We start from the raw sequence: 14,623 nt of genomic DNA on the forward strand, positions 1-14,623 counted from the left end.
GGTCCGCGCATGCTCTGAGTACATGTCCTGGTAATCCATCTGGCTCCGCGGCCTTGTGAATGTTGACCTGGATAAAGGTCTTGCTCACATCGGCTATGGAGAGAGTGATCACACAGTCATCCGGAACAGCTGGTGCTCTCATGCATGCTTCAGTGTTGCTTGCCTCGAAGCGAGCATAAAAGGCATTTAGCCTGTCTGGTAGGCTCCCGTCACAGGGCAGCTCGCGACTGGGTTTCCCTTTGCAGTCCGTAAGTGACATTAAAAGTGGAGACAGCATTTTTTAGAGAAAGATGTTTAAAAATAAACAAAACTACTAATAAGATCAGTATCTTTCAATGTAATAATAGAACAACTCAAGATGTTCTATTGAAGTAATTGTGTTTAAAAAATTGCTTTATTTTCAAACATGAAGTTTAGGATAGCCACCTCAATGGAAATAGGTTTATAGGGCCTCCTGCGCTGCGCAGCGGTCTAAGGCACTGCATCACAGTGTTGCGGCGTCACTACAGGCTGGGGTTCGATGTCACAACCGTCCATGACCGGGAGTCCCATTTGGCGGCACACAATGGTTGGGGAGGGTTTGGCCGGGGGGGCTTTACTTGGCTCATCACGCTCTAGCAACTCCTTGTGGTGGGCCCGGGTGACTGGAGGCTGACTTCAGTCGTCAGTTGAACAGTGTTTCATCCGACACATTGGCTTCCGGGTTAAGTAAGCGGGTGTTAAGAAGCGCGGCTTGGCAGGTCATGTTTCAGAGGACGCATGACTCGACCTTCGCCTCTCCAGGGCCTGTTGGGGAGTTGCAGCGCTGAGACAAGATCGTAATCATGAAATTGGGGAGAAAAGGGGGTTAAAAAAAGAAAGTACAAAAAAAGAAACAAGTGTACAAACAATGACTTTGTAGTACTATATTAATTTAACAATTTCAAGGTTTTTCATGAATCAAAAAGGGGCTTAGGTGGTGGGTGTGGCAGGGGGTGTGGTTGGACGGCTACCATTGCTAATGCTGTGTTATTTTGCTCAAACATAAAAAATTCATTGTTTTGGGAATTTTTTATTCTCCCCGACTGTCCAGTTTTTATTTTGGTGATTGTTAGTTCTCAAATATTATATTCTAAAAAAAATATATAGGTTCATTATCTTTTCTACATAGTTTAGATGTGGTTTTAGTAATTTAAGTTAACACTGAAAGTGTTTTTCCATCTCGAACATGTATATATTTTTTATTATTTTAGGCAGCCTGCCCAAGGATTTTAATGGCATAAAAAGCCCTGAATATGTTTGTTATTGCCTTGGATTTAATTAAAACACATCATGATGTAAATAAACTGTTTTTTTGGGAAAGCTATTTACATCACTTCTGTAGAATCACCCATACAGTACATAGCATCCACAGCAACAGAAAAATCATCCTGGTTTACCCATCTTGTGCATCATATATAGAAATTGAAATAAATCTACTTATAGCTGAAGATGATGGAAAGATCATCAAAGATAAACAGCATCATCATTCACAGCCAGCAGTAGATTATACCCTGAATATGCACTTTCTTCAGAATTAAAATCAGTTAGGGACTAGTCAGTCCAGAGCCATTGATGATCTGAAGAGAGAGTGAGAAGCTTGGCAAGCCACGGATCAAAGGAGCCTGTGGTCAGGGGCTGAGTGAGGCTGTGGTAACACATGCCTTATCTCCTGTGTAAGATAATGTCATATGAAAGACTGAGATCTACTGGTTCCTTATTCAACAGAGAGACATATTCATCAGAGATCCGAAGTGTCTGGTCTGTTCAATGTTGAGCCTGCAGTGACTCTTTATTGACACCTGTCCCAGTACAAGGTGGGTAACCAGAGGGATTTCTTCCCTACTGGACTATATGTATATCTGTATGTGTGTGTCTGAGAGAGAGACAGAGAGTGTGTAGAGTATGCATGGCTTTGTGCCCGTCATTATGTGTGGACCTGTGAGTCTATGGCCCAGGGACAGATGTAATTGCCATGAGTTGAGTCTGTTTCTCCTCCATCTCTGGCTGAGGCATTGAAGTACGTAGTCCCCAGCGGGACACTGTCCCTGGCCTGGCTCTGGCTTTGACCTCAGCCAGATAAGAGGAGTGACGGATAGGTCTGGAAACGCTGGCAGCCGGGCACACAACCACTCAACCCTCTCTGCCTATCTATCTGTGTCATCGTAATGAAGAGCAGGCCACTTAGCCCGTCATGGCTGCTGCACACAGCCCTTGATGTAGCCTTCCTTTCTCTCCTCTCCTGTCTCTCCCGGATGGCCTGATATAGAGGAGCAGAGTGGAGCAGAGCGGAGAGGAGGCCAAGCAGAATCATAAATACCCATTGACAAGTAAGAGTTACTTAAAGGAGCGTCAGCGAGGATGAATCAGAAGGGTTTAATTTTGTACGAGTCCAGGGGTTCTCAGGTTCTCTCTCTGTGAGTGGGGAACATTATAGCCTCAATTACTGCTGGGGAAGATTAGCATCAGAGAGGCCAGGCCACACACACACAACAAACAGAGAGGGGAGGAAAACAAGAGCTGGACGACTCAACGCTGTTTCCATTCACATGGTCATTCCGAGTCACTTATTGAGTCAACCGTTCATTCCCCATCCTCATACCATTAAATATCCTGGGATTATGGAATTAAACATTCATCATAGATTTCTATAGCTACAGTACATATTGTATACATGGTTGCAACATCTTTACCTCAAATTCAACATCCATGGTTTAAAGGGGCAATGTACAGTTGCTATATCCATATTTGGACTTATATATGAATGATATACACTACCGGTCAAAAGTTTTAGAACACCTACTCATTCAAGACTTTTTCTTTATTTTTCCTATTTTATACATTGTAGAATAATAGTGAAGACATCAACACCATGAAATAACACCTATGGAATAATGTAGTAACCAAAAAAGGGTTAAACAAATCAAAATATATTTTATATTTGAGATTCTTCAAAGTAGCCACCCTTTGCCTTGATGACAGCTTTGCACTCTCTTAGCATTCCCTCAACCAGCTTCACGAGGTAGTCACCTGGAATGCATTTCAATTAACAGGTGTGCCTTATTAAAAGTTCATTTGTGGAACTTCTTTTCTTCTTAATGCATATGAGCCAATCAGTTGTGTTGTGACAAAGTAGGGGTGGTATACAGAAGATAGCCTTATTTGGTAAAAGACCAAGTCCATTTTATGGCAAGAACAGCTCAAATAAGCAAAGAGAAACAACAGTCCATCATTACTTTAAGACATGAAGGTCAGTCAGTATGGAACATTTTAAGAACTTTGAAAGTTTCAGTCCCTATGACAAAACTGGCTCTCATGAGGACCGCCACAGGAAAGGAAGACCCAGAGTTACCGCTGCTGCAGAGCATAAGTTCATTAGAGTTACCAGCATCAGAAATTGCAGCGCAAATAAATGCTTCACAGACACATCTCAACATCAATTGTTCAGAGGAGACTGTGTGAATCAGGCCTTCATGGTCAAATTGCTGCAAAGAAACCACTACTAAAGGGCACCAATAAGAAGAAGAGACTTGCTTGGGACAAGAAACACGAGCAATGGACATTAGACCGTGGAAATTTGTCCAAATTGGAGATTTTTGGTTCCAACCGCCGTGTCTTTGTGAGCCGTGGTGTGGGTGAACGGATGATCTTCGCATGTGTATTTCCCACCATAAAGCATGGAAGAGGTGTTATGGTGTGGGGGTGCTTTGCTGGTGATTTATTTACAATTCAAGGCACACTTACACCAGCATGGCTACCACAGCATTCTGCAGTGATACGCCATCCCATTTGGTTTGGGCTTAGTGGGACTATCATTTGTTTTTCAACAGGACAATGACCCAACACACCAGGCTGTGTAAGGGCTATTTGACCAAGAAGGAGAGTGATCGAGTGCTGCATCAGATGACCTGGCCTCCACAATCCCCCGACCTCAACCAAATTGAGATGGTTTGGGATGAGTCAGACCGCAGCGTAAAGGAAAAGCACCCAAAAAGTGCTCAGCACATGTGGGAACTCCTTCAAGACTGTTGGAAAAGAATTCCAGGTGAAGCTGCTTGAGAGAATGCCAAGAGTGTGCAAAGCTCTCATCAAGGCAAAGGATGACTATTTGAAGAATCTCAAATATAAAACATATTTTGATTTGTTTAACACTTTGTTGGTTACTACATGATGTCTTTACTATTATTCTACAATGTAGAAAATAGTACAAAATAAAGAAAAACCCTTGAATGAGTAGGTGTTCTAAAACTTTTGATCGGTAGTGTATACCCATTGATTCTTGAAAAATATAACATATTAATGCCTCATGAGCTTAGTTGAACTGTTGTACTCCATCAGAGCCTGAAATATAAGCTTGTTTAACTCCAATGTTCGTAAAGAAACTAAATGTAAACAAATACTGTATCGCCTCAAAACATGGTTAAAACAATAATTTTGATATCATGGATGTCACTCCTGGCATCCATAGCTCTATCTATGAATTTGAGAGCGTAAACATTTTTCCAGCCTTTTCCCTCAGCTTTTTACCGAAACAGGGGCAGGGACCCAGCTTTAATGTCCTTTAATATAGACCACATGGATACATCAAAACATCTTTAATATGAATAAAGACTTCCCACTGAGCACACACTGGTTGATTGCACATCATTTCAATGAAATTACGTTGAACCAACGTGGATTAGACGTTGAATTGACCTGTGTGCCCAGTGGGTTGCTAAAGTGCCAAAATTCTGCATTTTGACATGTCACTCTGTGCACACTCTGTGACTTCTAGGAAGATGTTAAGTCCAAAATGTCTCCAAGATTTCACCATCATTGTAAAGCCCTAGTTATTTTGTTGCTTTGACAAAGTAATTTCTGAAGATGATTATTTCTTTCATGTGATTAGTGGTGATTCATTTACGTGTGTCCCTCATTTTAAGGTCAACCCTGTTACGTGAACTGAACTCTTGTTTTAATATGGTGAAACTATTCCTTTTGAAATATATTTTTTTAAAGAAACATTGAACATCTAATAGTCAAATCATAGTGTAAAAGCAGGTGAGCTGGTTCTACTCTTTTCGGCCATTTTCTGGTGTTTTGCGGTGGAAAACTGAGTGGGTCGAGCATAACAAGTCAACCCTGTTACCCAAAGATAAAAAGGCTAGAATTGTTTTAGGGCAATTCCACGATTATGGAATTACGCTTTGACTCAGTATTTTTCACTTTAAAATGTACACCAAACAAAAAACATTGATTTCAATGTTTAAGAAATCATACAACTCTATGCACAAAGACTACTTTTAACAATTTTCACTGTTAAATTTACAAAAATGTAATTAGTGGATGAACTGTGCATATGCAAACTTTTATTTTTTGTATTTTTTTATTTCACCTTTATTTAACCAAGTAGGCTAGTTGAGAACAAGTTCTCATTTACAACTGTGACCTGGCTAAGAATAAAGCAAAGCAGTTCGACACAAACAACAACACAGAGTTACACATGGAATAAACAAACATACAGTATAACACAATAGAAAACAGTCTATATACAGTGTGTGCAAATGAGGTAAGATAAGGGAGGTAAGGCAATAAATAGGCCATAGTGCCGAAATAATTACAATTTAGCAATTAAACACTGGAGTGATAGATGTGCAGAAGATGAATGTGCAAGTAGAGATACTGGGGTGCAAAGGAGCAAAAAAATAAATAACAGTATGGGGATGAGGTAGTTGGATGGGCTATTTACAGATGGAATATGTACAGGTGCAGTGATCTGTGAGCTGCTCTGACAGCTGGTACTTAAAGTTAGAGAGGGAGATATGGGTCTCCAGCTTCAGTGATTTTTGCAATTCGTTCCAGTCATCTGCAGCAGAGAACTGGAAGGAAAGGTGGCCAAAGGAGAAATTGGCTTTGGGGGTGACCAGTGAAATATACCTGCTGGAGCGCGTGCTATGGGTGGGTGCTGCTTTGGTGACCAGTGAGCTGAGATAAGGCGGGGCATTACCTAGCAAAGACTTATAGATGACCTGGAGCCAGTGGGTTTGGCAACGAATATGAAGCGAGGGCCAGCCAACAAGAGCATACAGGTCGCAATGGTGGGTAGTATATGGGACTTTGGTGACAAAACAGACGGCACTGTGATAGACTGCATCCAATTTGCTGAGTAGAGTGTCGGAGGCTATTTTGTAAATGATATCGTCGAAGTCAAGGATCGGCAGGATAGTCAGTTTTACGAGGGTATGTTTGGCAGCATGAGTGAAGTAGGCTTTGTTGCGAAATAGGAAGCCGATTCTAGATGTAATTTTGGATTAGAGATGCTTAATGTGAGTCTGGAAGGAGAGTTTACAGTCTAACCAGACACCTAGGTATTTGTAGTTGTCCACATATTGTAAGTCAGAACCGTCCAGAGTAGTGATGCTTGACGGGCGTGCAGGTGCGGGCAGCGATCGGTTGAAGAGCATGCATTTAGTTTTATTTGCATTTAAGAGCAGTTGGAGGCCACGGTAGGAGAGTTGTATGGGATTGAAGCTCGTCTGGAGGTTAGTTAACACAGTGTCCAAAGAAGGGCCAGAAATATACAGAATGGTGTCGTCTGCGTAGAGGTGGATCAGAGAATCACCAGCAGCAAGAGCGACATCATTGATGTATACAGAGCAACAACAGAATTACAACAGAATAACGGTAACAGAATTACGGTAAAATCTCCCTGAGATTTTTATGCGACCAAGTTTTCCAAATCCTAAATATCTGCTCCGAATTTGTCACACCCTGATCTGTTTCACCTGTCTTTGTGATTGTCTCCACCCCCTCCAGGTGTTGCCCATGTTCTCCATTATCCCCTGTGTATTTATACCTGTCTTCTCTGTTTGTCTGTTGCCAGTTTGTCAAGTCAACCAGCAGTTTTTTTTCTCAGCTCCAGATTTCCCCAGTCTCTCTGGTTTTGACCCTTGCCTGTCCTGACTCCACCTGCCTGACCACTCTGCCTACCCTGAGCCTGCCTGCCGTCCGGTACCGTTGCCCCACCTCTGGTTTACTGACCCCTGCCTGCATTGACCTGTCTATTGCCTGCCCCTGTTGGATTATTAAACCATTGTTAATTTGACATGTCTGCATCTGGGTCTTACCTTCATACCTGATAGATTGTTGTCTGCAGAAATAATGTGGTGGGGTTCTCAAACTTTTGGAGTCCAAGGATTCATTAGGGACCCCCTCATAATCAGAACACAATTTGAGTGAGAACACATTTGCATAAACAAGGAGTTTTACTATGACTTTGGCAGAGCATGGTTTGAAGAACCAAGTCCTGGGCCTTGGGAAGGGACATATTTAGCAAAAAGTTAGATTTTTTGTTGTTGCAGTTGAAGCCTTTTGCACACTTGGGGCAGAGAGACTTTGTTGTTCCAACTTTAAAGCAAAAATCTTGCTATTGTACACATTTTGCCATGAGGCAGAGATACATAATTTCAGTTTAAAATCTTGAATTAAAGTGCATTTATGTGCCAACATTTTTTAAGGGGAATACAAGTATGGAGTTAAATGTATAATTGGTGGAGGACTGTGGATACCAATATCCCTGTGAGCCTCCCAGGCCCATGCTGCCCAGGGTTAAGAACATACATTGTAGATTAAACGAGTTGTGTAATATTTTTGCATTGTAATTTCTTAAAATGATAGTGATTAACAATATTTTTTCTCACAAATGGTATAGCCTTCTTATTGGTCAACAAAAGACGGATTGTCTCTTGTCAAATTGACTAGGGCCAGCAAATCTCTTGTCAAATTTACTGGGGCTGAGCGATTTCTACATGTTTGATGCTTACCCTTTGCTGGATTTTGTGAAGCTTGCATTCAATTGCCACTCCCTGTAGCACACAATAAGCTTCCATTCCCCCTGTTTAAGAAGAAGTTGTCAAACCTGTTACTTTATTTGGCACTTACTATTGTACATTTTTATTTAACCTCTTAAAATGGAAAGACTTCTCAAAGGGCATCTAATTAGTAGAATGACCCAATTAATGGGTCATTATTGCATCAGACACAGTCAATTGTCATCAAATCAATGTTTGATTTGGGTGCCTCTTGATCTCCACTAAAAATCAAGAACCAAACATTCAGTTAACTTGTCCAGATTGTGTAGAGATGAATCCTAACCTGAGACTAAGGGTTAGTCAAACGCTGTTAAATTGGTCTGTTTTAAACAGCCTCTAGTGCAGTGTGTTCCCCTGGCCAGGTAAAGGTTAGGTAGTCTAGTGGTTAGCTCGTCGGGGCAGTACCCAAAAGGTTGCTGGATCAAATCCCTGAGCTGACAAGGTAAAAATCTGTCCTTCTGCCCGTGAACAAGGCAGTTAACTCACTGTTCCCTGGTAGGCCGTCATTGTAAATAAGAATTTGTTCTTAACTGACTTGCCTAGTTAAAGGCCAAATAAAAAAGTACTAGCAGCTCCATGCTTCATGCATGAACAGGGCTGATTTGTTTACGGCAGGTAAGAAAAGAGAGCAGTCGGACAAGAACAGAGGTGTGGGTGACAGGATGGTGTTGACTTCCTTCTGCCTGCTCTGTGGTCTCATGGAGGAATAACCAGAGAAGCCAGGCCACAGTGACAGACAAACCCTCCTTTAGTTACTGGGAACCAGAACATATTCCTTACAGCCACAACTATAAGTAGTGATTTACACTCGTACCCGTATACGGGTTGAAAATGGCATATTTGCGCCCTGATAAACGCCTAAATTGGAACGTAGTGGCTGTACGGTAACATGCTCTGCGCTTCACAGCGCAGTATGGGTTTTGACTGACAGCCGTTCTGAACTTCTGAAGAAGTCGCCCCCCATCCCTCCCGAAATATTTGGCAACTCTTGAAAACGTTTTGTTGTCTGAGTGACGGAAATGCTGTAAATTAAAAGGACTCTACGTATTTTCAAAGATAATAAATAGCTTTGATGTCATACAAGCAAGCCAAACACGCACTTCACATTTCCATATTATAAAACTTATGTCATATACTGTGTCAACATTTATGATCACCATGTTTTATGTAGCTACAAGATGACATGGTATCATACCCTGGGTTGCTCTGAACAGAATGAGCCTATGTTTGTCTATTGTGAAGAAAATTTGCCAAAGCACACGCACCTGAATGCACTCAGGACCACTTTCGATGCACACCAAAATTATAATCTGTTGCACTGAATTGCATTGTAAAAGCCTAAAACTGTAATATGGTATTGTATAACTTAGCTAGCCATGTTAGCAATAGAACAGGCTTTCAAATGATGTTCACCTGACTCAGATTGCGATTTATAATGGAACAATAGTCATATTGTGATGGCGTTTGTGTTCCAAATAAAACTACAAGTGCGCTTGATCTAGCTCCTCAATGGCACAGTTAGGAGAGCTCAAAAAAGCACCTTATGGTTGAGGACTCTTCTTTAAGTCATAAAAGTGCATTGAAATGACTTAGGAACTGTTCACACTTTGGAGAGGTGGGTGGCCCCTTGGAGACACCAGTTAGTCCTCTCACTCAAACTCTTGTCATTTTTTGTTTTATGTTGCACCTACCCCACATTTTCCAGGAATATTCTCATCATGTTACTGAATGTATCCAGAGTATTTTCAGATTTCGTTATCAACAAATGCAGAGGAAAACACAGTAAATGTTAAATGTTTGGATTCAGTCTTGTCTCCGGTGAACTGTGGTGTCCTCACCTTTGGTCTAATAATGACATTTTCCAAATCTACTGTTATTTTTTGGGGGGGGATGTATTTTTAGGGAACATTTGAAAGCCACTAATTCTGTATACTTCTAAATCAAAAATGTTTGTGTCATTTATAAGGATACATGTCATGTTATATTCACAAATGAAGGTCATCTAGGGAAGCAGTCTAGCCTTTTAGCTACCGGTATGTTGAAGTGACCAGTAGAGGGTGAAAAGGCAGAGGTACTCACACCAAGAAGTGGTAGAGGAAGCATCTCAATCCAGTGGGTCTCTCTAGGAAGTTGTAGACATCCCCCTGCATGCTAGTCTTCGATATGTAGGGGCTCTGGAAGTGCTTGGAGGAGAGCAGCCGGCTAGCTGGAGGGAAAGGAGGAGGGTTAGGGCAGCAGGCAGAGGGCCGGCTGTCGATCTGCAGCGCTGGGTCCTTTGTGTCCGTCTGCGGGCTGCAGGGAATGTCTGATCCATTATTCACCGCTGTGGGGTCCAGTTCCAGTGAAACAGGAGAGAAGCGTGTACTGTCAGCAGCAGCAGCAGCAGCACTGTCCATGGTGCCCGGGCCCTGGCTCCTATCCATGGTGCCCGGGCCCTGGCTCCTATCCATGGTGCCCGGGCCCTGGCTCCTATCCATGGTGCCCGGGCCCTGGCTCCTATCCATGGTGCCCGGGCCCTGGCTCCTATCCATGGTGCCCGGGCCCTGGCTCCTATCCATGGTGCCCGGGCCCTGGCTCCTATCCATGGTGCCCGGGCCCTGGCTCCTATCCATGGTGCCCGGGCCCTGGCTTCTATCCATGGTGCTCGGGCCCGGGTTGGTGAGGCTGGTGGTGTCATGACCTTTTGGCTCGAAGGTCTTGGATCCTCCACCACTACCATCGCAGTCTCTGTGCATGCGGTTCAGCAGCTGAAAGGAACTACCCCGATTCTCACCCATACTGCCAAAGAGAACGGTCCTGTTCAGAGGAAGAGGGGGCTGGGTCAAAGCTCAGACCTGAGGTCCAGGTGGGAGGAGATAAACAGCAAGGCACGTCCACCCCAGAGGCGTAAGCACGCTGTGTTAGGCTACATGTGTGACCAGACCTGCAGTAGAGAAGATGATGACATCAGAGTGGTCAGGGTGATCACAGTGACCCTGTAACGTAGTACATTCACTAACCCCGGTCCTGAGAGGGTTGGCACTTTGCAGGCTTTGGTTCCACTTAAACCCTTAACACCAACTAATGAAATAATCATCAAGACCTGGATTAGATGAAACAGGGTGTTAGTGCTGCATTGAAACAAAAGCAGCCAGCCCCGCCCTGTATCTCTCCAGGGCCAGGGTTGCTGACCAGAGTAGGGTAACAAGTGTTACCTTTCAGCCTACCACCAAAAAGACTAGTTTCTGACTGATTTAGTGACCATGATGTGTTCATCACATTTCAGACACGGGTCGGTTTCCTTAAGGAAAATATATTGACCCCTACTAGTTAGTGCACTTTACTTTCTGTTGGATGATGCTAGAGAAGGAGAGGAAGAAATAGGGGGTAGAGGAGCTTGGACATAATAGACTATGCCTAAGAGATGACATCTCTTACCTTGTATTCATCCTACATAGGCGCCGTTGCTTTTTGTCATTTACAATGGGAAACCAGACATTAACACTTCCAGGTCAATCTTAAAATGTTCTTTTCTTGTCCAAAGGGCAGTGAAGTGAACCTATCTTTAGTTATAAGAGTCCGATGACTAGTGCCTGTACTTAAGTAGGAGACCACTGTTACTCTACCCACAAGCAAGCATACAAGGGACTCCCTTGTCCCCCCTTCGGAAAATCAGATCTTGACTCTATACTTCTGCTTCCTGTCTACAAGCAGAAGCTCAAAGTACCCGTGACGAGTGCCATAGAGAAATGGTCCTCCAAATCGGAGGCTATACTACAGGACTGCTTTGCTAGCGCTGACTGGAAAATGTTCTGGGACTCAGCCGATAGCATCACGGAGCTAACCCCTACCGTCACCTGCTTCATTAGGAAATGTATCACCGACGTTGTCCCCACAGTGAAGGTTCGCTGCTTCCCCAATCTAAAACCCTGGATTAACACTGAGGTTGGCGCTAAGCTAAAGAACAGGGATACTGCACACAGGGTTATCACAGCCAACCCCAAGGCTACGGCTGAGGACACAAACAAGTACAATAAGTCCTGCTACGACCTCTGCAGAGCCGTCAAACAAGCAAAAGGACAATATAGGAACAAGGTGGAATCCTATTATATAGGCAGGGGCTACAGTTCATTGCAGATTACAAAGGAAGACTCAGCTGTGATCTGCCCAATGATGACTCTCTTCCAGACAAACTCAATGCATTTAATGTACGCTTCGACAAAGACAACACCGAGTCGTGCATGAGGGCCCCCGCCGTCCCAGAGGACAGGGTGATCTCTCTCTCCGAGGCCGATGAGAGTAAGGTTTTTAATCATGTCAACACTCGCAAGGCCACGGGGCAGGATGGTATTCCAGGGCGTGTTCTCAGATCATGCGCAGAACAGCTGGCAGACATATTCACGGTCATTTTCAACCTTGTCCCAGTCTGTAATCCCTACGTCTCAAGCTGACCACCATCATTCCTGTTCACAAGAACTCTAAGGGTACCTGCAATCTCAAATGCACTCCACACTGCCCTCACCCACCTAGATAAAAGGAATAACTATGTGAGAATGCTGTTGATTGACTACAGCTCAGTGTTCAACAACATAGTCCCCCCCCAAACTCGTCACCAAGCTTGGTAGCGTGGGACTGAACACCTCCCTCTGAAACTGGATCCTGGACTTCCTGACGGGCCGACCCCAGGTGGTGGCGTAGGCAACATTACCTCCGACACGCTGACCCTCAACACGGGGGCTCCACAGGGGTGTGTGCTTAGTCCCCTCCTGTCCTCCCTGTTCACCCTCTACTGCATGGCCACACATGAATACAACACCATCATCAAGTTTGCTGACGACACAACAGTGGTAGGCCTGATCACCAGTTGTTGTCCTAGTGCCAGGACAACAACCTCTCCCTCAACGTCAGTAAGACCAAGGAGCTGATCATGGACTACAGGAAACGGGGGGGCGAGCACGACCCGTTCCACATCAACGGGGCTGTAGTGGAGCGGGTCGAGTGCGTCTGTGTCCGAATCACTAAGGACTTAAAATGGTCCACACACACGCACACAGTCGTGAAGAAGGCGCGACAATGCCTCTTCCCCCTCAGGAGGTTGTAAAAATTAGGCATGGGCCCTCAAATCCTCAAAATGTTCCACAGCTGCACCATTGTGAGCATCTTGACTGGCTGCATCACCACTTGGTATGGCAACTGCACCACCCTCGATCGCATGGCACTACAGAGGGTGGTGTGGAAAGCCCAGTACATCACTGTGGCCTAGCTACCTGCCATCCAGGACCTCTATATCAGGCGGTGTGAAAGGTAGGCCCGGAAAACTGTTAAGGACCCCAGCCACCCAATCCATAGACTGTTCTCTCTGCTTCCGCATGGCAAGCGGTACCGGAGCAACAAGTCTGACACCAACAGGCTCCTGAACAGCTTCTATCCCCAAGCCCTAAGACTGCAAAATAGCTAACAAAATGGCAACACTGACTATATGCATTGAATCTTTTATTTTTGCACTGAATCCGTGCCCACTCACAGGACTATACACACTCACTCACACACACTCACACTGACACTCCAACACACACATACAGTACATTCATCATATGTGCTGCTGCTACTCCATTTATCATATATCCTAATGCCTAGTCACCTTACCCTTATACATACAGTATCTACCTCTACCATTCCAGTAACCCTGCACATTGTAAATATGGTTTTGGCCCTGTAACTGACCCTATATAAAGCTTACTTACTTTCTTGTGCTCTTCTTATTTCTATTTCTTGTGTTTTTGTTCTACTTTAATATATTTTATAGTACTATGGATATTCATTACTGCATTGTTGGGAAAGAGCTTGCAAGAAAGGCATTTTACTGTACTTGTGCACGTGACAATAAAACTTTAAACTTGAGTCATGTGCCCAGCCTGAGTCCTGAGAGATCTCACAGAGGATTCTGGTCCATTAATGTTGCATGAGGAATTGGATGAGGATAGACAGGGGATTACTATTGTAACTATGTATTTGGAGAAGTGTGGCATCGCTATGCATCATCATTACAGCTATCTCCTTTCACATGTGATCTGTGTTTACAGCATAACAAGCAGACAATATACTCACAATGTCCAAACAGGTAATGATGATGCATGTCAAGCAGTCCAAGGTTGAGAGCCATGAGACCATCTGAGTTTGGTGACAGATAGCGTGTGAGTGGCACCCTGAGCTCTGTGGATCCACTGACACCACTGAGTAGAAACAACACATGATACAGTACACAGCCAATGGTACAGACCAGAGGTCACCACACACAAGGTATACAACATATAGAGAGGATCACACAAGAGCTTTACCTCAGGTGAGATACCACCCAGCTAGCATTGACTTTAGGCATAGTCTATCCTATCCAAGCTCTACCCCCTCTCGCTCTCTCTCTCCCCTTCTCTAGCATCATCACCCAGAAAAGACAAGTGCACTAATTAGTAGGGGTCAATATACAGTATTTTCTGGAAACTGAACTGGGTCTGAAAAGAGACGAACGGATCATGGTCACTTAAGCCCTTGGAAACAAGCCTTTGTGGTGGGAGGCTGGAACGTAACAGGAGCTAGCAACCCTCCGTGTCTGTCCTCCACAGCAGAGAATGTGAAGACAGTCTGGTTTCAGAAACACTGCTGCTGTCCCCAGTTCCTAGATTGAGTTTCTCTGTTGTTTAAGCTACGCTGGACAACCATCAAACACACAATAACTCTGTCAGTCATAGGACTCCTATGTTTCCTTCAGTTACAAAGGG

At 44.0% G+C, this 14,623-nt stretch overlaps 1 protein-coding gene across 1 annotated transcript in view; it reads right to left on the reverse strand.

The window, feature by feature from the left end:
- The window catches only part of LOC106560953 (potassium voltage-gated channel subfamily KQT member 1), a 37,379-nt gene extending 26,592 nt beyond the window's left edge, over positions 1-10,787 (reverse strand). The window contains exon 1 of the mRNA XM_045688129.2: positions 9,948-10,787. Coding sequence (XP_045544085.2) covers positions 9,948-10,645 — 698 coding nt within the window. The 5' untranslated portion in view covers positions 10,646-10,787. The remainder of the gene's footprint in view (positions 1-9,947) is intronic.
- Between the last annotated feature and the right edge of the window lie 3,836 nt (positions 10,788-14,623).

This window comes from Salmo salar, chromosome 10 (assembly GCF_965601325.2).
Source record: "Salmo salar chromosome 10, fSalSal1, whole genome shotgun sequence".
NCBI lineage: Eukaryota > Metazoa > Chordata > Actinopteri > Salmoniformes > Salmonidae > Salmo > Salmo salar.